This window comes from Rhamphochromis sp. 'chilingali' (assembly GCF_963969265.1).
Source record: "Rhamphochromis sp. 'chilingali' genome assembly, chromosome: 22".
In the NCBI taxonomy this organism is placed as follows: Eukaryota; Metazoa; Chordata; class Actinopteri; order Cichliformes; family Cichlidae; genus Rhamphochromis; species Rhamphochromis sp. 'chilingali'.
The window spans coordinates 22,550,213-22,576,021 of record NC_137950.1 but is presented as its reverse complement, the minus strand read 5'-3'; the positions used below and the strand labels follow the sequence as shown (position 1 = coordinate 22,576,021).

The 25,809-nt window shown below is 40.7% G+C and overlaps 1 protein-coding gene across 1 annotated transcript; it reads left to right on the top strand.

Moving 5' to 3' along the window:
* Positions 1-103: 103 nt before the first annotated feature.
* LOC308390547 (alpha-N-acetylgalactosaminide alpha-2,6-sialyltransferase 1-like) lies at positions 104-24,877 on the top strand. The gene is made up of 8 exons (XM_080872672.1): positions 104-304; positions 565-727; positions 2,137-2,299; positions 20,853-20,991; positions 21,081-21,184; positions 21,619-21,702; positions 22,734-22,833; positions 24,251-24,877. The coding sequence occupies exons 1-8, from the start codon at positions 215-217 to the stop codon at positions 24,452-24,454; spliced, it is 1,047 nt and encodes a 348-aa protein (XP_080728798.1). The 5' UTR covers positions 104-214; the 3' UTR covers positions 24,455-24,877.
* The last annotated feature ends 932 nt before the right edge of the window (positions 24,878-25,809 follow it).

The following is a 25,809-nucleotide window of genomic DNA, read 5'->3' as shown; positions in this document are numbered from 1 at the left end:
ATCTTTATCAAAAAGGTAATTTTTTTTTCATATCTATCTATGTATATCTATGTATTAATTTGCTAATTCTGAACTTTTTTGCTCCCTTTTGTCCTGTTGCTGTTGTTGCAGTTGGACAATTTTCTCAGGAAAACATGAACTCGGATGGGAAAACTTTTTGTTTAATATTAACCTCTGGGGACAGAAAGAAAAAACAGCTGTGGCTGAGACTCCAATGCCTCTCCTCTACAGAGGAAATTTCACAAAGGCTCCTCAGTGGGATTTTGATGATGTCTATAACCAGGATGCCCCACCTAGACCAACAGTAAGCATGCTAAGACACAATATGACAGAAACAGGACAAATGTAGTAATTAATTTGATGGCTGTGGGCAGGCAACGCTTGTGCTCAGCCATGCAGTCAGTCTGCTTTCACTTAATGGTTTCACTCCTTTAATTAAAATACATAATTCTTAATTATTCATCAAATTTCTGTAACTGTTGTGTTTGTTGTTTCCTCGGGGTATAAAGCTTTCACAAAATCATTTTAACTAATTTCATGATTTAATATTTCTGTTATTATCAGACATGTGCCCAATCACTGCGAAACTCTAAGGATGAGAACTTCAAGAAGGCTTTTCTTCCCAACATACGTTTGTTTCTGCACAAGGACAACATTAACATGAGCGAGTGGAATCGCCTTTCACATTTTAACAATCCTTTTGGGTTTATGCAGTGCAAATATGATGGTAGGTGTTTGTGAAACTGATGCCAGATTAAATATCAGTATATATGTGAGCTTGATCAGCAACTAAGTAATAGATTTTTTGTTATTTAATTTCTCCTTCCAGTTTCTGACTCCTGATATTATAATAAAGACAGACACTGTTGGTGTTAAAAAATATATATTATGGCACCTTTAAGCAGTGTTTTTTGTGTCATCTACAGTTTTCTGTAGTAAAAAGTTCCTGGTGAATCAGGTCAAAGCTCACCAAGGATTAATTAAATGATGAGTTAAAGAAAGTGAAGTTTGAACTTGTATTAAGACACATGAAATTATTCATACAACACTAAATTAAGATACACTCCAAGCCAGTGTTGGTCAAGTTACTTGAAAAAAGTAATCAGTAACTAATTACAGATTACACTCCCCCAAAAAGTAATCCCATTACTTTACTGATTACTTATTTTCAAAAGTAATTAGTTACTTAGTTACTTTTTAAAAGCACGATTTACAACCTGAATAGGTGATAAAGCGATAGAGCTTTCAGCCCGATTCTACTTTTTCTGCATAATCCATCATATAAAATGTAATCAAATGGAAAAGTCTCTTTTTAAAACTTGTTTTATTAGTTTTAATCTTTTAACTTTATGCATCAAGCAAAAATTTAATTATATGCAACATTCTCTGACTGGAAGAAATTTGTTTAACATTTAAACCTATTTTCTGCAACACTCCATCTTGATTTCCAGGTTAAGTACTTATGCTGTGAGAGGAATTATATTGAACTGGTTAAGTTCCTTAGATAATACTTTTCAATTTGTGCAGTATTTAGGTAACTCATCTGAAAGAATGAAAATAGAATGTGGGGTCCTTCAAGGTTCTGTTTTGGGAACAAAACTTTTTTATATATAAACGACATTTGCAGATGACACAATTTTTTATTGTTCTAGAGAAAAGTTGAAAGAATTGGCTAAAATTATGGTTATTGAAAAGTAAAAACTAAAAAAATGGTTTGATGTAAATAAGTTATCATTGAATTTGGCAAAGACAAAGTTTATGATGTTTGGAAATCATGTAAAGGAGGAAGAGGTAGTATCATCTATAGATGGAGTATTGATCGAAAGAGTTACAGAATTCCATTTTCTGGGTGTAATAGTGGATGACAAGTTAACATGAAAATCTCATATTGAACATGTTTAAAAAAAGATGGCCAAAAGTATATATATACTGGGTAATGCGATATATATATTAGATTACAAGGCAATGCAAATATTAGATTTTTCATTATTTTTACCCTGAGTTATTGTGTCGAAGAATGGGGGAATACATATGCGAATAATATAAAACCATTATACTTATTACAGAAGAGAGTGCTATGAATTATGCATGATGTTAAATGTATGTCTGTACTCATGTCTTTCTTTTCGTTTGCAGAAGTGATGGCTTCAGTGAAGCTGATTCCAAAGCCAAAAGAGCCACTGCTCCTCCCAAAACCAGGTGCCAATGGCTGTATTCACTGTGCTGTGGTGGGTACTGCAGGAATTTTGAACGGCTCAAAAGTGGGTGCAGAGATCGATGCACATGATTACGTTTTTCGGTACGTAAGAGGTACAAAACAAACCTGTTGTTAATGTTCTTTAAACTGAAGGGAATTATAAGGGTCAAATGTCTCAAAATCACATTGCAGCTGGTGCAGCGCACAGCAATCACTTAGATTTGATGTAATCTCTAGGGACACACAACATTCAAAAATCCAGAAATATATACCTAGTATATATCAAGTGTGTATTTCTATAATATGTGTTGTCAAAGGAGCTTGCAAAGAAAAGCGTCTGGACTTCTTTAAGTTACTTGAAGACGTTTCACCTCTCATCCGAGAAGCTTCTTCAGTTCTAAGGTCAAATGGTGGAGAGTCCCAGATATAAACCTAGTGGGAGTAACCCCCCACAGAGGGACAAAAGGACCCCCTGATGATCCTCTAATCGCCTGAGCCAAGGTGTGAAACTGGGCGTGGGTCCAAATCAGCCAGAGTTTCGGGTGTGTTCATTGTGAAACCTGGCCCCACCTTATCATGCGAATTCCTGAGGTCAGATGGCCCAGGATGTGAGTGGGCGTTAAGGTGTCTGGGAAGGGATCTCAAAACTGGATTATAGATGGCAGAGAGTTGGTGTCGTAAACCCCCGCCTCTGTTCAAAGATGGTCGCTCACAGTGGACATAGATGGCTTCTTTCACTCCTCTTTCAAACCATCTGTCCTCTCTGTCCAAAATGTGAACATTGGCATCCTCGAAAGAGTGTCCTTTATCCTTAAGATGCAGATGGACTGCTGAGTCTTGTCCTGTGGAGGTGGCTCTTCTGTGTTGTGCCATGCGCTTGTGAAGTGGCTGTTTGGTCTCTCCAATGTAGAGGTCTGAGCATTCCTCGCTGCACTGTACAGCATACACCACATTGTTAAGTTTGTGTCTTGGCGTTTTGTCTTTCGGGTGAACCAGTTTTTGTCTGAGCGTGTTGCTGGGTCTGAAATGCACCGGGATGTCATGCTTGGAGAAAACTCTCCTGAGTTTCTCTGATACACCGGCTACATAGGGGATGACAATGTTGTTGCGTCTGTCCTTCTTATCCTCCCTCGCTGGTGTCTGGTCTTCTTTTCTGTGCCTCTTTGCTGACTTTAAGAACGCCCATTTAGGATAGCCGCACGTTTTGAGTGCTTCCTTTACATGTGTGTGTTCCTTCTTTTTTCCTTCAGGCTTAGAGGGAACATGTTCTGCCCGGTGGTGTAGGGTCCTAATTACTCCAAGTTTGTGTTCCAAAGGGTGATGGGAGTCAAAGAGGAGGTACTGGTCCGTGTGTGTGGGCTTCCGGTAAACTTCGATGTTGAGTTTGCCGTTCTCTTCAATGTGCACGGCGCAGTCCAGGAACGGCAAACAGTTGTCCTTTGTGTCTTCCCTGGTGAACTTGATGTTTTTATCCACAGCGTTAATGTGCGCAGTGAAGGATTCCACTTCTTGTGTCTTGATTTTGACCCAGGTGTCGTCCACATATCTGTACCAGTGGCTGGGTACTCTTCCTTTGAAAGAGCCAAGAGCCTTCCTTTCCACTTCCTCCATGTAAAGGTTGGCTACAATAGGTGACACGGGGGAGCCCATGGCACAGCCATGTTTTTGTCTGTAGAAGCCTTCGTTGTACTTGAAATATGTAGTGGTGAGGCAGAGGTCTAACAGTGTGCAGATCTGATCGGGTGTGAAGTTGGTCCTGTCCTCCAAGGAGCTGTCTTCTTGTAGTCGTTTTCTGACAGTCTCCACGGCCTCAGTGGTGGGTATGCAAGTGAAAAGAGAGACTACATCAAAGGACACCATGGTTTCATCTGGATCCAGGGTAAGTTTCTGGACCTTGTCGGTGAAGTCGGTGGAGTTCTTGATGTGGTGTGGGGTGTTCCCCACGAGAGGCGCAAGGATGGTAGCAAGGTGTTTAGCAATGTTGTAAGTGGCTGAGTTTATGCTACTGACTATGGGTCTGAGTGGAACAGCTTCCTTGTGGATCTTAGGAAGTCCATAGATGCAGGGTATGGCATCCCCTGGGTAAAGGCGGTGATATGTAAGGCGGTCAATAATTTTGTCCTTTTCAAAGTCTTGAAGGCAAGCTATAACTTTCTTTTTGTAGCTGCTTGTGGGGTCTCGCTTCAGGGCTTCGTAGGTATTGTTGTCACTGAGGAGAGTAGTGTACAACATGGATGCTCTGAGCCTCCCTTTCCGTTAGTGTGTGTACCTGCTTCCTGTGCTCAAAGATCACTACTCTCCTCACCTCACCTAAGATCCACAAGGAAGCTGTTCCACTCAGACCCATAGTCAGTAGCATAAACTCAGCCACTTACAACATTGCTAAACACCTTGCTACCATCCTTGCGCCTCTCGTGGGGAACACCCCACACCACATCAAGAACTCCACCGACTTCACCGACAAGGTCCAGAAACTTACCCTGGATCCAGATGAAACCATGGTGTCCTTTGATGTAGTCTCTCTTTTCACTTGCATACCCACCACTGAGGCCGTGGAGACTGTCAGAAAACGACTACAAGAAGACAGCTCCTTGGAGGACAGGACCAACTTCACACCCGATCAGATCTGCACACTGTTAGACCTCTGCCTCACCACTACATATTTCAAGTACAACGAAGGCTTCTACAGACAAAAACATGGCTGTGCCATGGGCTCCCCCGTGTCACCTATTGTAGCCAACCTTTACATGGAGGAAGTGGAAAGGAAGGCTCTTGGCTCTTTCAAAGGAAGAGTACCCAGCCACTGGTACAGATATGTGGACGACACCTGGGTCAAAATCAAGACACACACATATATATATATATATATACATATATATATATATATATATATATATATATATATATATATATATATATGTATGTATATATATATATATATATATATATATATATATATATGTATATATATATATATATGTATGTATGTATGTATGTATGTGTATATATATACATATATATATATATATATATATATATATATATACATACATACATATATATGTATATATGTATCAGAATCAGAATCAGAATGGAGTTTATTGCCAAATGTTGAGCAGGTTTACAACATTAGGAAATTGCTGCGGTGCTTCAGTGCAAACATAGTGTCATAAATAGCACTTAAATAGACATGGAAAAAAAATAAAAGTAGGGATAAGAATTAAAAGTGCTACGTGGAAAGATATGTGCATGAGATATACATGAGATATATACATGAGAATAAGAATTAAGAGTGCTACGTTGAAAGATATATACATGAGTGCAGGTGGTGATCAGTGCCAAACATGGAATGATGCAGTGACACAGCGTAGGGTCATGTGTTAGTGGCGGGTACAGTCATATGGTTATTGTTCATGTGTCCAATGTATACGTATATATATATGTGTATACGTATATATATATATATATATTAGGGGTGCAACGATATTCGTATCGATATTGAACCGTTCGATACAGTGCTTTCGGTTCGGTACGCATATGTATCGAACAATACAACATTTGTAATTTATTTTATCAACTTTCCTTCTGACGATGCTGTCTGTGTGGAGCGCTCAGTGAATCTGCGTTCGACTACTCCGCCTAGGCTGCACTGTCGAGCGCAGATCCACTGAGCGCTCCACACAGACAGCATAGTCAGAAGGAAGAGCGCAGGGCAAGCTAGCTCTCCTTGCAACATGGCAAATTGAACCTCCCCCACCCTCATTCAGATCTGGCGTTTGGAATTATTTTGGTTTTCATGTGACGTATGACCCTGAAGGTAAGCGCGTCATGGACTAAAGTAAAACAGTATGTTGGATGTGCCACACAATGCTCAATTACATGGGTGGGAGCTAGTGTGTTAGCGCAGTTAGCTCGTTAACGTGTTGGCCGTCTAGCCCCATGCACGGGGCTATCAGGGGTAGCTCGTTAACGGAGATTTGCCATGTTGTGGCGTTAAGGTCATTTTAACGAGGTTAACCTGAAAGCACTAGTGGGAACACAACGAATATGACTGCACATTTATGCCGACATCATCCTAGTGCAAAGACAAAAACAACAAGCATGCATGCTACAAACTTTACCCGAGTCATTTAGACAGCCGTTAGCACATGATTCTCCTTATGGGGACCTGATATGTTTAATATGCTGCTGAGAATATAGCCCAGAAGAAGCGGATAGTATAGCTTTTATTTTGGAAAGAGCCATTTCTCTGTAATAAACTCTCTTTTCCAAAGATGAGTGATTCCTCAATCAGATACAGGGCTCGCAAAATCGCTAGCCCGACGTCCTGGGGCTAGCGATTTTTCCAGTCGGGCTACAAAAATCTATCTCTGCCCTGCCCGTCCGACTATTGTAGGAAGGAAAAATATATGTCAATGCTTTTGCCTTCTTTCGGAAATGTAGCTGGGTAATTATGTCATTGGCATCGGTGAGCCACTGTCAATATGTGACATATTGAAATCGCGTTTGAATTTGCGCTTGTCTTTTTGCTTTCACTTTGCAATCGCGTGAACTGTGTATAGAGAGCGACAGTACTGATTGGTGAGTGATGATAATTTGTGCACCAATTCCTCTGACATCGTCTTATCAATCGTTAGCTTACTATGCAAACATGACAAGTGAAATCTCCCGCAGCTTAAACATGTGAGAGGTTGATCGCGCAGAGAATCGCTGAGCTTATGTGAGTGCGTGTGTAAAAGCAGCAGGATATATATTTCAGTTCTGCTGAGCCAAATAAGACAGATCAGGGTGAAGAAGTGACAGCCAAAGAAAAGCTTACCGCAAAACGGAAAAGTTATGACAAATCAGACTATAAGGCAAAAAGAAAGTGCAGCTTTATGGTTTCATGGACAAAATAATTTCTGTGGCTGCGATATGATGAGCTAAATAACCAGGGCTGCACATAAGTGGTCCGCAGGTGCGCATTCGCTGTCAAAATAAAAAACACGCACAAGGGTTAGGGTTAGGGTTAAATTTAAAAACTGTACTTTTGAGTTAAAATCTATATTTATAATTTTAATAAATGACCAATTAAAAAGGCATGAACATTTTATTTTGTATCGAAAAAATATCGAACCGTTACACCAAAGTATCGAATCGAACCGAACCGAACCGTGAATTTTGTGTATCGTTGCACCCCTGATATATATATATATATATATATATATATATATATATATATATATATATATATATATATATATATACACACATTTGTCTGATGGCAGATACATTACCTTTGTGATTCTCGATGAAGCCCTTACTCCCCTAGACAAACACAACAGGTCCAGATGTTCTATTTGAACTTCAGTTCCATGTAACACCATTTCAAATAAAGTGGTGGACAAACTTCATGCACTGACTGACATATGTTACTCACTGACTGCTCTCAAGCCGTCAGGCTGGGCAAACAAAGAGCTCCAGCGTAGAGTCAACATCCTCTTCTATATCCTCTGTACACACAACCATCAATTTTTCTATAACATGAGCACCACTGTTAAGTTTGCAGATCATACAGTTCATTGGATGCGTGACAGACAAAGATGATTCGTACAAGGAAGAGGTTCACACTTAACATTTGCAAATAATAACATAGTCCTCAACACCAGAATCAACCAGGATGTTGCCTAAATGATATTTAGGCAACATCCTGGTTGCTCTGACTTGCAAATTTAAATATCATGTATTAAAAATATAAATTTAACTTCGTACTCAAGAGAAAAGAAGAGAATTAATGGAGATTTAGACCACATAATGAAAACACCAAATGAGGAAATATCTTTAGGATGATTGATGGTCCATCCCTTGGACACAGTGTGGTGTTCCTGAACCAGCTTAACAATGGAATCACTACTTTATGCTCACCATTGTCATTCTAATGAACAGTGGTATTACTTTCAGTGTTACTTCCACTTGTTGTCCACCAACTGATCTTTTTCAACATGGCACTATTGTATGACTGTGTTGGTCTTTACCATCATTTCAATGAACTATTAGTACAGGAGTTCACAGATTCATCTCAGAAAGAGATGTTGCAACAGTTTTCTTTGTTTACTGTTTCAACTTCTTCTACTCTCATATTCATGCTGATGTGTAGGTCCCTTCCAAAATATTCATTTTATTTAAGGAACTGATTTCAAAATGACTAAACGCATTGAAGAAGAGATTTTAACTAATGATATTATAATGACACATCAAAAAATGAGTTTCTGTCACAAGTTTCCTTTCTTTAGATGGAAGTCTGTTGAAGACCAATAAAAAGGGTTAGAACTTGAATAAAATCACCATTTGGGTGAATTAATTTTTAATTTTTTGATGTAGCTGCGCCATTCCAGGGCTTGGTTTCAGCAAGATACCAGGTGGGAATCAAACTACACAAAGGTGTGTAGTCTTACCACTACACTATCCAGCTGCCATTTACACCTGGGTGTACATGTATATCTTGGTTGACTGCTGCTTCTAAACATATGCATTATTAGTACTGTATGCTGCTCAGTAACATTGAAAATGTATTATTTACTGTTACTGATGCTTATGTTGGTCATTGTGGTTTGCTTACAGTGTTGTCTTCCTTTTGCTTGTTTTTTTTGTATCAGCAGGAGATTATCGAATTCGGTTCTTTAGAATTCTTTTAACGACAGAGAAAGACCCCGGACTCAGTGTGATCAAGCTCAAAAAATAATCTTTATTGTACATTTCCGGAAACGGAGAGCTGTAGACACAAGGACGCACACACAGGTCTAAAAGCATTGCAAGCCAAAGGCGTATATATAGTTCTGCTATACGTCACACACAGTTTCGATCAAAACAACTCTGCTTAGTTTCACTTTCTGTCTGCACGCTTCTTGTTCTCTGCACAAAGCGTGCAGTTTCCTGTCAGTACTTTTGGCTCAGATTCTAGTCACAATGGCATTCTCCTACTCTGGCCTCTATAAAACAATATAAACAGAAAATAAGCACTAAGAATATATATTTATTTTGTAATATGATCAGGCAGTTTTACTGTGTCTTTTCTCTCTATCCCTCTTCTCCTCTATTTTTCTTCCCTTCACCTTCTGTTAACTCTCTTCTTTCTCTTTCCTGTCCCCCGGTCCTGTCCATTCTGATTGTAATAACTCAAAATGAAAAATATATATACAATTATATATATATACATATATATTAGGGGTGCAACGATATTCGTATCGATATTGAACCGTTCGATACAGTGCTTTCGGTTTGGTACGCATATGTATCGAACAATACAACATTTGTAATTTATTTTATCAACTTTCCTTCTGACGATGCTGTCTGTGTGGAGAGCTCAGTGAATCTGCGTTCGACTACTCCGCCTAGGCTGCACTGTCGAGCGCAGATCCACTGAGCGCTCCACACAGACAGCATCGTCAGAAGGAAGAGCGCAGGGCGAGCTAGCCAGACAGAAGTTAAGCTCTCCTTGCAACATGGCAAATTGAACCTCCCCCACCCTCATTCAGATCTGGCGTTTGGAATTATTTTGGTTTTCATGTGACGTATGACCCTGAAGGTAAGCGCGTCATGGACTAAAGTAAAACAGTATGTTGGATGTGCCACACAATGCTCAATTACATGGGTGGGAGCTAGTGTGTTAGCGCAGTTAGCTCGTTAACGTGTTGGCCGTCTAGCCCCATGCACGGGGCTATCAGGGGTAGCTCGTTAACGGAGATTTGCCATGTTGTGGCGTTAAGGTCATTTTAACGAGGTTAACCTGAAAGCACTAGTGGGAACACAACGAATATGACTGCACATTTACGCCGACATCATCCTAGTGCAAAGACAAAAACAACAAGCATGCATGCTACAAACTTTACCCGAGTCATTTAGACAGCCGTTAGCACAGGATTCTCCTTATGGGGACCTGATATGTTTAATATGCTGCTGAGAATATAGCCCAGAAGAAGCGGATAGTATAGCTTTTATTTTGGAAAGAGCCATTTCTCTGTAATAAACTCTCTTTTCCAAAGATGAGTGATTCCTCAATCAGATACAGGGCTCGCAAAATCGCTAGCCCGACGTCCTGGGGCTAGCGATTTTTCCAGTCGGGCTACAAAAATCTATCTCTGCCCTGCCCGTCCGACTATTGTAGGAAGGAAAAATATATGTCAATGCTTTTGCCTTCTTTCGGAAATGTAGCTGGGTAATTATGTCATTGGCATCGGTGAGCCACTGTCAATATGTGACATATTGAAATCGCGTTTGAATTTGCGCTTGTTTTTTTGCTTTCACTTTGCAATCGCGTGAACTGTGTATAGAGAGCGACAGCACTGATCTGTGAGTGATGATAATTTGTGCACCAATTCCTCTGACATCGTCTTATCAATCGTTAGCTTACTATGCAAACATGACAAGTGAAATCTCCCGCAGCTTAAACATGTGAGAGGTTGATCGCGCAGAGAATCGCTGAGCTTATGTGAGTGCGTGTGTAAAAGCAGCAGGATATATATTTCAGTTCTGCTGAGCCAAATAAGACAGATCAGGGTGAAGAAGTGACAGCCAAAGAAAAGCTTACCGCAAAACGGAAAAGTTATGACAAATCAGACTATAAGGCAAAAAGAAAGTGCAGCTTTATGGTTTCATGGACAAAATAATTTCTGTGGCTGCGATATGATGAGCTAAATAACCAGGGCTGCACATAAGTGGTCCGCAGGTGCGCATTCGCTGTCAAAATAAAAAACACGCACAAGGGTTAGGGTTAGGGTTAAATTTAAAAACTGTACTTTTGAGTTAAAATCTATATTTATAATTTTAATAAATGACCAATTAAAAAGGCATGAACATTTTATTTTGTATCGAAAAAATATCGAACCGTTACACCAAAGTATCGAATCGAACCGAACCGAACCGTGAATTTTGTGTATCGTTGCACCCCTGATATATATATATATATATATATATATATATACGTATACACATATATATATATATATATATATATATATATATATATATATATATATATATATATATATATATATATATATATACACACACATTTGTCTGATGGCAGATACATTACCTTTGTGATTCTCGATGAAGCCCTTACTCCCCTAGACAAACACAACAGGTCCAGATGTTCTATTTGAACTTCAGTTCCATGTAACACCATTTCAAATAAAGTGGTGGACAAACTTCATGCACTGACTGACATATGTTACTCACTGACTGCTCTCAAGCCGTCAGGCTGGGCAAACAAAGAGCTCCAGCGTAGAGTCAACATCCTCTTCTATATCCTCTGTACACACAACCATCAATTTTTCTATAACATGAGCACCACTGTTAAGTTTGCAGATCATACAGTTCATTGGATGCGTGACAGACAAAGATGATTCGTACAAGGAAGAGGTTCACACTTAACATTTGCAAATAATAACATCGTCCTCAACACCAGAATCAACCAGGATGTTGCCTAAATGATATTTAGGCAACATCCTGGTTGCTCTGACTTGCAAATTTAAATATCATGTATTAAAAATATAAATTTAACTTCGTACTCAAGAGAAAAGAAGAGAATTAATGGAGATTTAGACCACATAATGAAAACACCAAATGAGGAAATATCTTTAGGATGATTGATGGTCCATCCCTTGGACACAGTGTGGTGTTCCTGAACCAGCTTAACAATGGAATCACTACTTTATGCTCACCATTGTCATTCTAATGAACAGTGGTATTACTTTCAGTGTTACTTCCACTTGTTGTCCACCAACTGATCTTTTTCAACATGGCACTATTGTATGACTGTGTTGGTCTTTACCATCATTTCAATGAACTATTAGTACAGGAGTTCACAGATTCATCTCAGAAAGAGATGTTGCAACAGTTTTCTTTGTTTACTGTTTCAACTTCTTCTACTCTCATATTCATGCTGATGTGTAGGTCCCTTCCAAAATATTCATTTTATTTAAGGAACTGATTTCAAAATGACTAAACGCATTGAAGAAGAGATTTTAACTAATGATATTATAATGACACATCAAAAAATGAGTTTCTGTCACAAGTTTCCTTTCTTTAGATGGAAGTCTGTTGAAGACCAATAAAAAGGGTTAGAACTTGAATAAAATCACCATTGGGGTGAATTAATTTTTAATTTTTTGATGTAGCTGCGCCATTCCAGGGCTTGGTTTCAGCAAGATACCAGGTGGGAATCAAACTACACAAAGGTGTGTAGTCTTACCACTACACTATCCAGCTGCCATTTACACCTGGGTGTACATGTATATCTTGGTTGACTGCTGCTTCTAAACATATGCATTATTAGTACTGTATGCTGCTCAGTAACATTGAAAATGTATTATTTACTGTTACTGATGCTTATGTTGGTCATTGTGGTTTGCTTACAGTGTTGTCTTCTTTTTGCTTGTTTTTTTTGTATCAGCAGGAGATTATCGAATTCGGTTCTTTAGAATTCTTTTAACGACAGAGAAAGACCCCGGACTCAGTGTGATCAAGCTCAAAAAATAATCTTTATTGTACATTTCCGGAAACGGAGAGCTGTAGACACAAGGACGCACACACAGGTCTAAAAGCATTGCAAGCCAAAGGCGTATATATAGTTCTGCTATACGTCACACACAGTTTCGATCAAAACAACTCTGCTTAGTTTCACTTTCTGTCTGCACGCTTCTTGTTCTCTGCACAAAGCGTGCAGTTTCCTGTCAGTACTTTTGGCTCAGATTCTAGTCACAATGGCATTCTCCTACTCTGGCCTCTATAAAACAATATAAACAGAAAATAAGCACTAAGAATATATATTTATTTTGTAATATGATCAGGCAGTTTTACTGTGTCTTTTCTCTCTATCCCTCTTCTCCTCTATTTTTCTTCCCTTCACCTTCTGTTAACTCTCTTCTTTCTCTTTCCTGTCCCCCGGTCCTGTCCATTCTGATTGTAATAACTCAAAATGAAAAATATATATACAATTATATATATATACATATATATTAGGGGTGCAACGATATTCGTATCGATATTGAACCGTTCGATACAGTGCTTTCGGTTTGGTACGCATATGTATCGAACAATACAACATTTGTAATTTATTTTATCAACTTTCCTTCTGACGATGCTGTCTGTGTGGAGAGCTCAGTGAATCTGCGTTCGACTACTCCGCCTAGGCTGCACTGTCGAGCGCAGATCCACTGAGCGCTCCACACAGACAGCATCGTCAGAAGGAAGAGCGCAGGGCAAGCTAGCTCTCCTTGCAACATGGCAAATTGAACCTCCCCCACCCTCATTCAGATCTGGCGTTTGGAATTATTTTGGTTTTCATGTGACGTATGACCCTGAAGGTAAGCGAGTCATGGACTAAAGTAAAACAGTATGTTGGATGTGCCACGCAATGCTCAATTACATGGGTGGGAGCTAGTGTGTTAGCGCAGTTAGCTCGTTAATGTGTTGGCCATCTAGCCCCATGCACGGGGCTATCAGGGGTAGCTCGTTAACGGAGATTTGCCATGTTGTGGCGTTAAGGTCATTTTAACAAGGTTAACCTGAAAGCACTAGTGGGAACACAACGAATATGACTGCACATTTACGCCGACATCATCCTAGTGCAAAGACAAAAACAACAAGCATGCATGCTACAAACTTTACCCAATTCATTTAGACAGCCGTTAGCACATGATTCTCCTTATGGGGACCTGATATGTTTAATATGCTGCTGAGAATATAGCCCAGAAGAAGCGGATAGTATAGCTTTTATTTTGGAAAGAGCCATTTCTCTGTAATAAACTCTCTTTTCCAAAGATGAGTGATTCCTCAATCAGATACAGGGCTCGCAAAATCGCTAGCCCGATGTCCTGGGGCTAGCGATATTTCCAGTCGGGCTACCAAAATCTATCTCTGCCCTGCCTGTCCGGTGTTCCAGATCTACTGGCGTTTAGATCAACTGGCGTTGGTCGAACAGATGTGTGGCAGTCTTGCGTTTCAGGAGCTGCTACCGACAAACCAGCAAAAAAACCGCCAAATGTGTCACCTGTGACACTTGTGAGGTTGTCTCAAACACACTCCGTCAGTCTTGATGCTGTTGAACAACAAAATGTTTAAAAATGTGGCGAGTTTACCTGGTGATATCCTCATGCGCAACGCGATCGCGAAAACAGCAAACAAGTAATACCACGCCGATGTTGTTCACAGGACAGCAAGAGTAAACGATCGGGAGACTCTTGTCGTCGTCATCGCTCCCCTTGCACGGTTTGTTTCTCCGAATTCAGCGTTTTTGCTTCACAACTAAAGCGAGCAGTTTACTTTGTGTGCACTAACATGGACTCGAGTCAACCAGCGCCACCTCTGGCCAAGTGCCACAGCCTACAGCCAGATCAACCTGTGACACACATCTGCACCACGTTTGAATTCGTGTCATGCACATTTGTACCTTTCAATTGTGTCTGTTTGTGCGTCATGCAAATAAACCTTTGAAATGAATGAAATGACACTAATATTTCACTATTGTTGTAACATCACATGTCGTTAGCGTAGTCTGTCTGTTTCTTCCCTCTGCAAACGAACATTTCAGAGTTGGTTGTTATATACAGTCTGTATAAGTGTGGTTAATCTAATGAACATTTGTAAGGAGATGGCAGTTACTGTGAATGTACAGCATTTACACAGTGATTAGTAATAAACAGTCAGACAATGACTCTGACAATCTCATTCAGTCTTGCAGACTGAATGCACCTTCTGTGGAAAGTGGTACCACACAGTGTGTGTGGACTTCCCCTGTGCAGAAGGCGACTACAAATGTTGTGCATGCTAAATAAACAGAAACAAATGATCCCTGTTGTCTTTGCTTACTGATTGTTTTCAGTGTTGACAATCCACATTGCTGGCATTGCATCTGTCAACATGTTTGTGGGTAGATTTGGATGTACCAGGGGTAAGTGCAGCCACTCAGCCTCTACTCACTGTGATCGTAGCAGCAGGTGTAGATGTGTCACAAGTTAATCTAGTAGTAGGCTATGGTAGTAGTGGACTGACCTCCATTTGAAACTGCTCCAGCTGCTGTGTGATAGTGGATCTGCTACAAATTGAAGATCATATGGAAGTTTTGGAAATTAACCCTTGTATTATGTTGAAAAACAAAAAAGTGACATTGATTTTGTTGCGGGTCATTTTGACCCGTACTGTGTAAATCCACTCAGAATTGTTCAAAAACTGCAATAAAACAATAGCAACTTTATTTTCCATTAGATAAACATGTAGAACACAGACATACAACAGTTAGACTTTCCATAACTAATTTAGAAACAATTTGGTTTTTCGTTCTTACAAACACATTTCTGTTGAAATTGCCCAACGTTCTCAGTTTTTCAATGCTCAACATTTTCTATTTTGTCCACATGATGGACAGAATGTAACTGTGTGCTTTCTGCAGATGTACTTCTTGCATTTCTCACAAAATGTGCTTGTTTTCAAACAGGAACCTTCCTAACTAAGATTTAAAACAAAAGATTTCTACGTCTCCTCCAGTCTCACAAACAGATGACAAACCAAGCGACACACCTGAGTCACTGACTTTCTTAAATCCACTCACTCTCACTGGCTCTGTTTATTACTAATCACTGTGTAACTGCTGTGAATTCAAAGTAACTGCCGTCTCCTTACAAATCTTCATTGGATTAACCACACTTATACAGACTGTATATAACTACCAACTCTCCAGCCATGTTGATGGATTGCCTATATTGGCTGGAAATATTCATTTCCAGAGAAAGGACACAGACAAACGATGCTTACAGGATGTGATGTGACAACACTAATGAAATATTGATGTGTCATATTTGTCCAAGGCGTATTTCATTGTTATGGAAAAAGAGAATATCAAAATCATGATGACCAATTGGAGTGGTGATTTCTATGACTTTGTGTATATAATTTGGGATTTTGAACAAATGTAGGCCAATAAGGAATATATGATATCATTTCATTCTTTTCAAAGGTTTATTTGCATGACGCACAAACAGACACAATTGAAAGGTACAAATGTGTTGTGCATGAAACAAATTCAAACGTGGTGCAGATGTGTGTCACAGGTTGATCTGGCTGTAGGCTGTGGCACTTGGCCAGGGGGGGCGCTGGTTGACTCGAGTCCATGTTAGTGCACACAAAGTAAACTGCTCGCTTTAGTTGTGAAGCAAAAACGCTGAATTCGGAGAAATAAACCGTGCAAGGGGAACGATAACGACGACTAGGGTCTCCCGATCGTTTACTCTTGCTATCCTGTGAACAACATCGGCGTGGTATTACTTGTTTGCTGTTTTCGCGATCGCGTTGCGCATGAGGATATCACCAGGTAAACTCGCCACATTTTTATACATTTTGTTGTTCAACAGCATCAAGACTGACGGAGTGTGTTTGAGACAACCTCACAAGTGTCACAGGTGACACATTTGGCGGTTTTTTTGCTGGTTTGTCGGTAGCAGCTCCTGAAACGCAAGAATGCCACACATCTGTTCGACCAACGCCAGTTGATCTAAACGCCAGTAGATCTGGAACACCGGCTATTGTAGGAAGGAAAAATATATGTCAATGCTTTTGCATTCTTTCGGAAATGTAGCTGGGTAATTATGTCATTGGCATCGGTGAGCCACTGTCAATATGTGACATATTGAAAGCGCGTTTGAATTTGCGCTTGTTTTTTTGCTTTCACTTTGCAATCGTGTGAACTGTGTATAGAGAGCGACAGCACTGATTGGTGAGTGATGATAATTTGTGCACCAATTCCTCTGACATTGTCTTATTAATCGTTAGCTTACTACGCAAACATGACAAGTGAAATCTCCGGCAGCAAGCTTAAACATGTGAGAGGTTGATCGCGCAGAGAATGTGAGTGCGTGTGTAAAAGCAGCAGGATATATATTTTAGTTCTGCTGAGCCAAATAAGACAGGTCAGGGTGAAGAAGTGACAGCCAAAGAAAAGCTTACCACAAAACGGAAAAGTTATGACAAATCAGACTATAAGGCAAAAAGAAAGTGCAGCTTTATGGTTTCATGGACAAAATAATTTCTGTGGCCGCGATATGATGAGCTAAATAACCAGGGCTGCACATTAGTGGTCCGCAGGTGCGCATTCGCTGTCAAAATAAAAAACACACACAAGTTTTAAATTTAAAAACTGTACTTTTTTACTGTACACACACACATATAAAAAAAAAAACACCCAGCACGCCCCTGTGGGCGGTTTATCCTTCAAGCTCGGGTCCTCTACCAGAGGCCTGGGAGCTTGAGGGTCCTGCGCAGTATCTTAGCTGTTCCCAGGACTGCGCTCTTCTGGACAGAGATCTCCGATGTTGTTCCCGGGATCTGCTGGAGCCACTCGCCTAGCTTGGGAGTCACCGCACCTAGTGCTCCGATTACCACGGGGACCACCGTTACCTTCACCCTCCACATCCTCTCGAGCTCTTCTCTGAGCCCTTGGTATTTCTCCAGCTTCTCGTGTTCCTTCTTCCTGATATTGCTGTCATTCGGAACCGCTACATCGATCACTACGGCCGTCTTCTTCTGTTTGTCTACCACCACTATGTCCGGTTGGTTAGCCACCACCATTTTGTCCGTCTGTATCTGGAAGTCCCACAGGATCTTAGCTCGGTCATTCTCCACCACCCTTGGGGGCATCTCCCATTTTGACCTCGGGACTTCCAGGTTATACTCGGCACAGATGTTCCTGTACACTATGCCGGCCACTTGGTTATGGCGTTCCATGTATGCCTTGCCTGCTAGCATCTTGCACCCTGCTGTTATGTGCTGGATTGTCTCTGGGGCATCTTTACACAGCCTGCACCTGGGGTCTTGCCTGGTGTGATAGACCCCAGCCTCTATGGATCTTGTGCTCAGAGCTTGTTCTTGTGCTGCCATGATTAGTGCCTCTGTGCTGTCTTTCAGTCCAGCTTTGTCCAGCCACTGGTAGGATTTCTGGATATCAGCCACCTCCTCTATCTGCCGGTGGTACATACCGTGCAGGGGCCTGTCCTTCCATGATGGTTCCTCGTCTCCCTCCTCTTTCTTGGGTTTCTGCTGCCTGAGGTATTCACTGAGCACTCGGTCAGTTGGGGCCATCTTCCCAATGTATTCTTGGATGTTCGTTGTCTCATCCTGGACTGTGGTGCTGACACTCACCAGTCCCCGGCCCCCTTCCTTCCGCTTAGCGTACAGCCTCAGGGTGCTGGACTTGGGGTGAAACCCTCCATGCATGGTAAGGAGCTTTCTTGTCTTTATGTCAGTGGCTTCTATCTCCTCCTTTGGCCAGCCTATTACCCCAGCAGGGTACCTGATCACGGGCAGGGCGTACGTGTTGATGGCCCGGATCTTGTTCTTACCATTCAGCTGACTCCTCAGGACTTGCCTGACCCTCTGCAGGTACTTGGTGGTTGCAGCCTTTCTAGCGGCCTCTTCATGGTTCCCATTCGCCTGTGGGATCCCCAAGTACTTGTAACTGTCCTCTATGTCTGCAATGTTGCCTTCTGGTAGTTCAATCCCCTCAGTTCTGACTACCTTCCCTCTCTTTGTTACCATCCGACTACACTTCTCCAGTCCGAACGACATTCCAATGTCATTGCTGTATAGCCTGGTAGTGTGGATCAGTGAATCGATGTCTCGTTCACTCTTGGCATACAGCTTGATGTCATCCATGTACAGGAGGTGGCTGACAACTGCTCCGTTCCGTAGTCGGTATCCGTAGCCAGTCTTGTTAATGATCTCACTGAGGGGGTTCAGGCCTATGCAGAACAGCAGTGGGGACAGAGCATCTCCTTGGTAGATCCCGCACTTGATGGTGACTTGTGCTATGGGCTTGGAGTTGGCCTCTAGTGTTGTACGCCACATCCCCATTGAGTTCCTGATGAAGGCTCTTAGGGTCCCATTGATCTTGTACAATTCTAGGCATTCCAGTATCCAGCTGTGGGGCATTGAGTCATAGGCCTTCTTGTAATCAATCCAGGCAGTGCACAGGTTGGTCAGTCTGGTCTTGCAGTCTCGGCTGATTGTTCTGTCTACCAGTAGCTGGTGTTTTGCGCCTCTGGTATTCTTGCCAATTCCTTTCTGTGTCCCGCTCATGTATTGACCCATGTGCCTGTTCATCTTAGCCGATATGATGCCTGACAGGAGCTTCCATGTAGTACTGAGGCAGGTTATTGGTCGGTAGTTGGAGGGGACCGGTCCCTTCTTGGGGTCCTTGGGGATCAGGACCGTCCGGCCTTCAGTTAGCCATTCCGGGTGTCTCTCGTTAACTAGCAGCTGGTTCATTTGTGCTGCTAGACGCTCGTGGAGTGCAGTCAGCTTCTTCAGCCAGTAGGCGTGAACCATGTCGGGCCCTGGTGCTGTCCAACTCTTCATACTGGAGACCCTTTCTTGGATATCTGCCACTGTAATGGTTACTGGACCCTGTTCAGGGAGGTCGCTGTGGTCTGCCCTCAGATCCTCTAGCCACTGAGCATTGCCGTTATGGGTTGCATCCTTCTCCCATATGCTCTTCCAGTATTGCTCCGTCTCCAGCCTTGGTGGTGCTGTTCTCTTATTGTTCCCTTGCCACACCTTTGCTGGTTCTGTGGAGAACAGCTGGTTTATTCTCCTGCCTTCTATCTCTCTGGTGTACCTCCTCAAGCGGCTGGCCAAGGCTGTGAGTCTTTGCTTGGCAGTTTCCAAGGCCTCAGGTATGGACAGCTTGCTGTATTTCTTAGGCACCTTATTTGTCGCACCTTTCTGCAACTCCGTTAGTTGGCTAACCTCCCTCCGTGCTACTTTGATCTTGCCCTCTAGCCTCCTTCTCCATGGAGGGTACTGCCCCTTGTCGCTGTTCAACTTGTAGCCAAGCATCTCACTGATCACTGCTGCCGTATTGTAGATCAGCTTGTTAGTGTCGGTAATCGTGGTTGTAGGTATTGTCCGTAGTGCTGCATTAACATCATCTAGCAGACCTTCTGAGGGTACTTCACGTAATCTTGGTAACCGGCTACGGGGGATCCAGGTTTCAAGCTTGGCCATGATCCTCTTTCGAATGTTGGAACACTGAGCTACTAGTTGTTTCGCCGTCATTGTGGATGTTGGGTATCGAAGAATCCATAGGTCCCTCATCCTATTCATGTAGCCCCTTCCGCCGGGGTTACTTGCGTTGTAGCATTCCAACAACGCCCTGTTTTCGTCTCTTGCCATACATACATACATACATACATACATACATACATACACACACACACACACACACACACACACACACACACACACACACACACACACACACACCTCCAGGTTCCAACCTGCACAAACATTTGCATCCCTACTCAAAAGTTGAAATGTCTAGCTATTAAATTTAAATATTGAGATAACAACCAATATTTTTAACATACTTAGACTTTTGAGTTATCTATTTCTTTTAATTTCCAAAAAAAGAAATCTCTTGTACCTTATGGGAATGCATTTAGGAAATCCTTGCACAAAGGCTGCTATATAACAGACACTAACGAAAAGCATAATAAGATGAAAGGTATATCACACTACCTTCAATTTGAATGCTGTTGCTTGAACTACTGACTGATTTTGAACATTACAATTAAATCAACGTAAACTGAACCAAAGATCAACTTTCTGAATTGTGTCTGTTTGGCAGGATGAACGGTGCCGTTATCAAAGGTTATGAGGAAGATGTAGGAAATAGAACATCAGTGTACGTTCACACAGAGCACTCCATCACCGCATCACCTTATTTTTTTGGGAAGTATGGATACAAGTCTGCCCCTCATGATGAGGTAGTAAAACTTACAAGACAACAGTGTGATATTGTTTATACTCTCCACAGACTAAAGATTATTTTGCTCCATAATTTTTCTCTTGGCAGGGAATAAAATATGTGCTGATTCCTGAGGCAATGAGAGATTTCCGATGGCTTGAGGGTCTTTTCAAAGGACATGAGGGCTATAGTGGCCCACACCACAAGAAATGGTGATTATCAAATTAAGTAGTTATGTAGTAATTTTTTTTTCTCCTGCTTTGACAAATCTCAATTTTTCCAATTAGTTTATAGTGTCATTAGACAATCTTTTAAGAGCAGCCTCACAGCTCAGAGGTGTGAGTGGAGAAGAACTAGAGACAATTTACCAGCTGGGATTTTGTCTAACTGGTAAAAATCCATGGCCTTCCTCGTGGCTCCTACATGTCACTGCTGAGTGCACCCACACGTGAGGTGTTCACAGGTGCCTCATTATTAGCAGATGTACTCTACAAATGCACTCTGGAAAATGCTAAAGCAACTTGAGTTGATATCTACTTTTTCTTTTAGGTTTTAATGGACAATTGTATTGCCTTTTATTTAAAAAAACAACTAAAATTAATAATATAAATTATCCCTCCTCTCCCTTGTGTTTTCACCTCACCAGGCCAGGGACCTACTATTCAGGGCAGTACAATGAGAGCCGATTCTACGTTCTACACCAGGACTTCCTCCGATACGTGAAGAACAGGTCAGACTCCTATGAGCATACTGTGATTACATATGAGCAGATGTTGGTAATAATATAATATAATATAATATAATATAATATAATAAGGTTGCAGAAAAGCTGGTTCCATACCTGGACAAATTACTGGTGCATCCCAGGGCTAACATAGAAACAGGCAACAGTTCACATTGTTTCATCATCTAATAATTGTTTTTCTTTCCTGAACAAGTTTGCTCTTAAAGTTAACTCCATTCTGGGAGAGTGACTCTTCTGAGCTTCTGCTCAGCTCTGTTGAGAATCATTAAAGTGATGGTTGGGACTTCCAGTCAATCAATTGAAATACATTGTGGATTTCAAAATCTTATTTGGTTTTCATATGTACCTATTTTCAGTGATATCAACTTTAATAGCAGGAAATTAACTAGGCATAATTCTTTTTTATGTGTGTTTTTATTGTTCTGGGTCTTTTGACCGAGCATTTTGAGTTAATGGGGCTTCTTTGTGCTAATTTTGTAGGTTTCTATTATTTAGTATTGAGTTTAGTCCCGGTTTTGCTTCCATGTTTAGTTTTATTTCTGATTCCATGTTTTCTTGTCGATGTGCCTCGTCTCCTTTTTCTGTTTACATGTTTCCCTCCTTGTTTTTTATTCCATCTCTTCCCTCTCTGTCATGTGCTTTCCTATACATTTTCCCCAGCCCATCTCGCCTCTCTCTCCCCCTCCATGTCTCATCTTTCTTAATTATTCTGTATTACCCTCTTTGTGTCTCCTCTGTTTGTCTCCCCAGTCTTTCTTGTTCCCCTTTGGGTTCCTTCTTCCCGGCCTCATGTCAGGCCGTGTGTTCTTGCCTGCGTCTTGTGTTTAGTGTGTTTTGTTTTGCTTCCTCCTGTCTCGATTAACTCCTCCCAACTGTGTTCCCCGTGTATTTCCACTTCCCTCGTCACCATCATGTGTATTTATTGTGCAAGTTTTCCTTCTTTCATTTTCAGATCGTCTCTTAACCCTTCCAGTATTTTTATATTTTTTGTTTGTTTGTTTGTTTTTTAATCACAGGTTCCTAAAGTCACCTAATCTGAATAGAAGATTCTGGGCAATAGTCAGACCAACCAATGGAGCATTCACTCTCTTCCTGGCTTTGCATATTTGTGACACAGTGAGTTAATATTACCTTTACATTTCTGTGTAAGAGGTATTGGTTTCCACACCTATATACACAATACACAGACTAAAAGCCTCAAAGCAGCTCTTTAATGAAAATAAGCTATTTCACACATGTTTTCTGCAAAGTAGATGACATCTATATGTCACAGTCAAACCACAAAACGAACGAATCTTGAAAAAAAAGCAATCTTGAAATTACGTAAACATAAACCCAGATGAACAATGCCACCACATGACATATCAGACCAAGTAATCATTTATTCAACATGATTCGGTACCTTTTAGAATCGTCTTTACCAGCAATAACCAAAGTTTCTCACATTGTTGTTCAGGAATTTTTTTCCCACTCATCTTTGCAATGTTGCTTCAGTTCATTAAAGTTTGAAGCATTTCTTTACGTTGACTGGGCCATTGCAACACCTTGATTTTTCAGTCATTCTCCTATACATTCGTTGCACTGAGAATATCGGTTATAAACTAAAAACGTGCAGGAGTTTTTTTTTTATATTATTTTTTTGTACTCAACTAAATGATTGTGCCCAGGCACTGTGGCTGAAAGATACAGCTTAACTCATCTGTCCTAAAAGCTGATGTCCTGCTTGTTGGTATGAGGTGTTTATAATATGAAAAATAATGTGCTGTGTTTGTTTGTTTTCCTAAATGTGCCATTGTACATTATGGACAAAAATCTCCACTCTGTCTTGTCTGCCCAAATTGAACAGAGTTTCTGAAGTCTTTCTGGGTCATTCACATGCAATTTGTAAATTAAAATGTGCTGCTATGTTCTTTTTATAGAGAAGAAGCAACCATCAATCTTCTGGAATTGTGCTGTCAGGCACTTTCATTAATTATTATTTCATTAATTATTTAATTAGCACGGTGGCACGGTGGTTAGCACTGTTGCCGCACAGCAAGAAGGTCCTGAGTTCAATTCCACCATCAGGCCGGGGTCTTTCTGTGTGGAGTTTGCATGTTCTCCCCGTGTTTGTGTGTGTTCCCTCCGGGTACTCCGGCTTCCTCCCACTGTCCAAAGACATGCAGCTTCAAATCAAATCAAATCACTTTTATTGTCACATCGTAGGGATAGGTTAATTGGATAATCCAAATTGCCACTAGGTGTGAATGTGAATGTGAGTGTGAATGGTTGTCTGTCCTTGTGTGTTAGCCCTGCGACAGACTGGCGACCTGTCCAGGGTGTACCCCGCCTCTCACCCTATGACAGCTGGGATAGGCTCCCGCGACCCTGAAAAGGATAAGCGAATGGAATATTTAATTAATTATTATTATTATGACCTATTATTATTGTTGTTGTTGCTGTTGTTTTTCCTGATGGGAACTGTATTAAGGTATTCTGCAAACTATGTCTTGAAAAGTAAGGATTTTTTCTCTCTCTCTTTCTGTATCCTCAGGTGGATGCATATGGATTCATGACTGATGACTACATGAAATACTCCAACTACTATGCTCAGAAGTACATTAAAACAAAAGTACATTTCTATTCCAACCATGACTACATTTTGGAGAAGAATACATGGAAAGATCTTCACAACAGAAAAGTAATAAAGCTGTATCAAAGAACGGAGCCAGAATCAGGGACTGAAAAGCCAAAGTAACACTGAGTCCACCCATAAGGATAAAACCTACACTACTGAAGATATTCAAGAGCCATGTCAGGCAGCACAGTAGTGCAGTGGTCAGCACAGCAAGAAGTGTTCACATCCAACATATAACTGGAGGGTTTCTTTGTGTGCATGTTCTCTCTTTGTCTGTGTGGATTCTCTCTGTAGCATCAGCTTCCTTTGATGCTGCATGAAGACATGCACTTAGTTGGGTTAGGTTAACTGGTGAGAGTATTTTGGCCATAGGTGTGAATGTGAGTGTCATGGTTACCTGGTCTGTATACATTGTCCTTTCTTCTTTGCTGTGTTCACCTTTAAGCTGTGTGTTCCACCTTGGGGGTTTGCTGTATGATAGTTTTCATTTAGATAATTTGCACTTGGCTCATATTTTCTTATTTTTACAAGTTTTCAACAATAAAGCGGTTTTTGAGTTTTAAGTCCTGTTTTCCGAGTCCTGCTTTTGGGTGATGCTCTCCATGACACGCACTCCCCTTGACAAACTGATTTCTTTTAGCTGGAGGAAGTGTAAAGCTGCTTAAAGAACTAAAATTACTCCATTTATGAGTAATTATAAAGTATACCTGGAATTTTACAGTATTGGGAGTTTTTCAGTCAGAAGCCCCACAAGGTTTGTGAGTCATGTCTTAACATGTTTAAGAAAATATTAACTGTAGGCCCATAAATAACATAAATGACTTCAGTACAATACCTAATAGTTGCATTTGAAATTAAAATAACGAAATTGTTCAAATGTTTTTAGCTTTACTTACTCAATGTAATGTGTTTATTTTTAATTAAATATGCTTCTTAATAAAAAAAACACATCAACAATATGGAAAAACAGATGCAACAATACATTGTCTGATGTTTGACCCAGATCATTGTTTACTTACAACCTTAGAAAAACATATTAATGTAAAGCAGCTAAATCTGTTTGCTCACCTACTGAAGTTCCTTGAATACACGAGGTTTGATTATACACACAATCATTGTGAGATTATATAGTGTCAAGTTAGTGGGATGTAATCCAGATATTTCTTTAATATGATAATATAAATCTGTCACTCAGCTGTCAAATGAGAGCTTCATGACTGATTCAGTTTGAATGCCTCTCTTCATATCAGTCAGTGCTTAAGAGCAAAACACAAAAAAACTTAAATGATCTGATTATTTTTCAGACCTGACGGACCTAAACTTATAGATCTTCAGCTCCCACCTCAAGCAGAACTTCAACAGGGAGGTTGGTTTTTTTCATTAGACCCTGTGTTTCATGAACTTTGACCACATACACTTACACACACGCAGGATACACTTCACGACAAACTTTAAATGTCTATAATCCTGAAAAA

Bases quoted from the DNA above. Each gene is read 5' to 3' on its own strand.
- LOC308390547 (XM_080872672.1), top strand. From the start codon at position 215: ATGCCTCTCCTCTACAGAGGAAATTTCACAAAGGCTCCTCAGTGGGAT. The intron at 21,703-22,733 runs GTCAGACTCCTA...TTTTAATCACAG, and splicing joins CTCCGATACGTGAAGAACAG to GTTCCTAAAGTCACCTAATC. The intron at 22,834-24,250 runs GTGAGTTAATAT...CTGTATCCTCAG, and splicing joins CTTTGCATATTTGTGACACA to GTGGATGCATATGGATTCAT.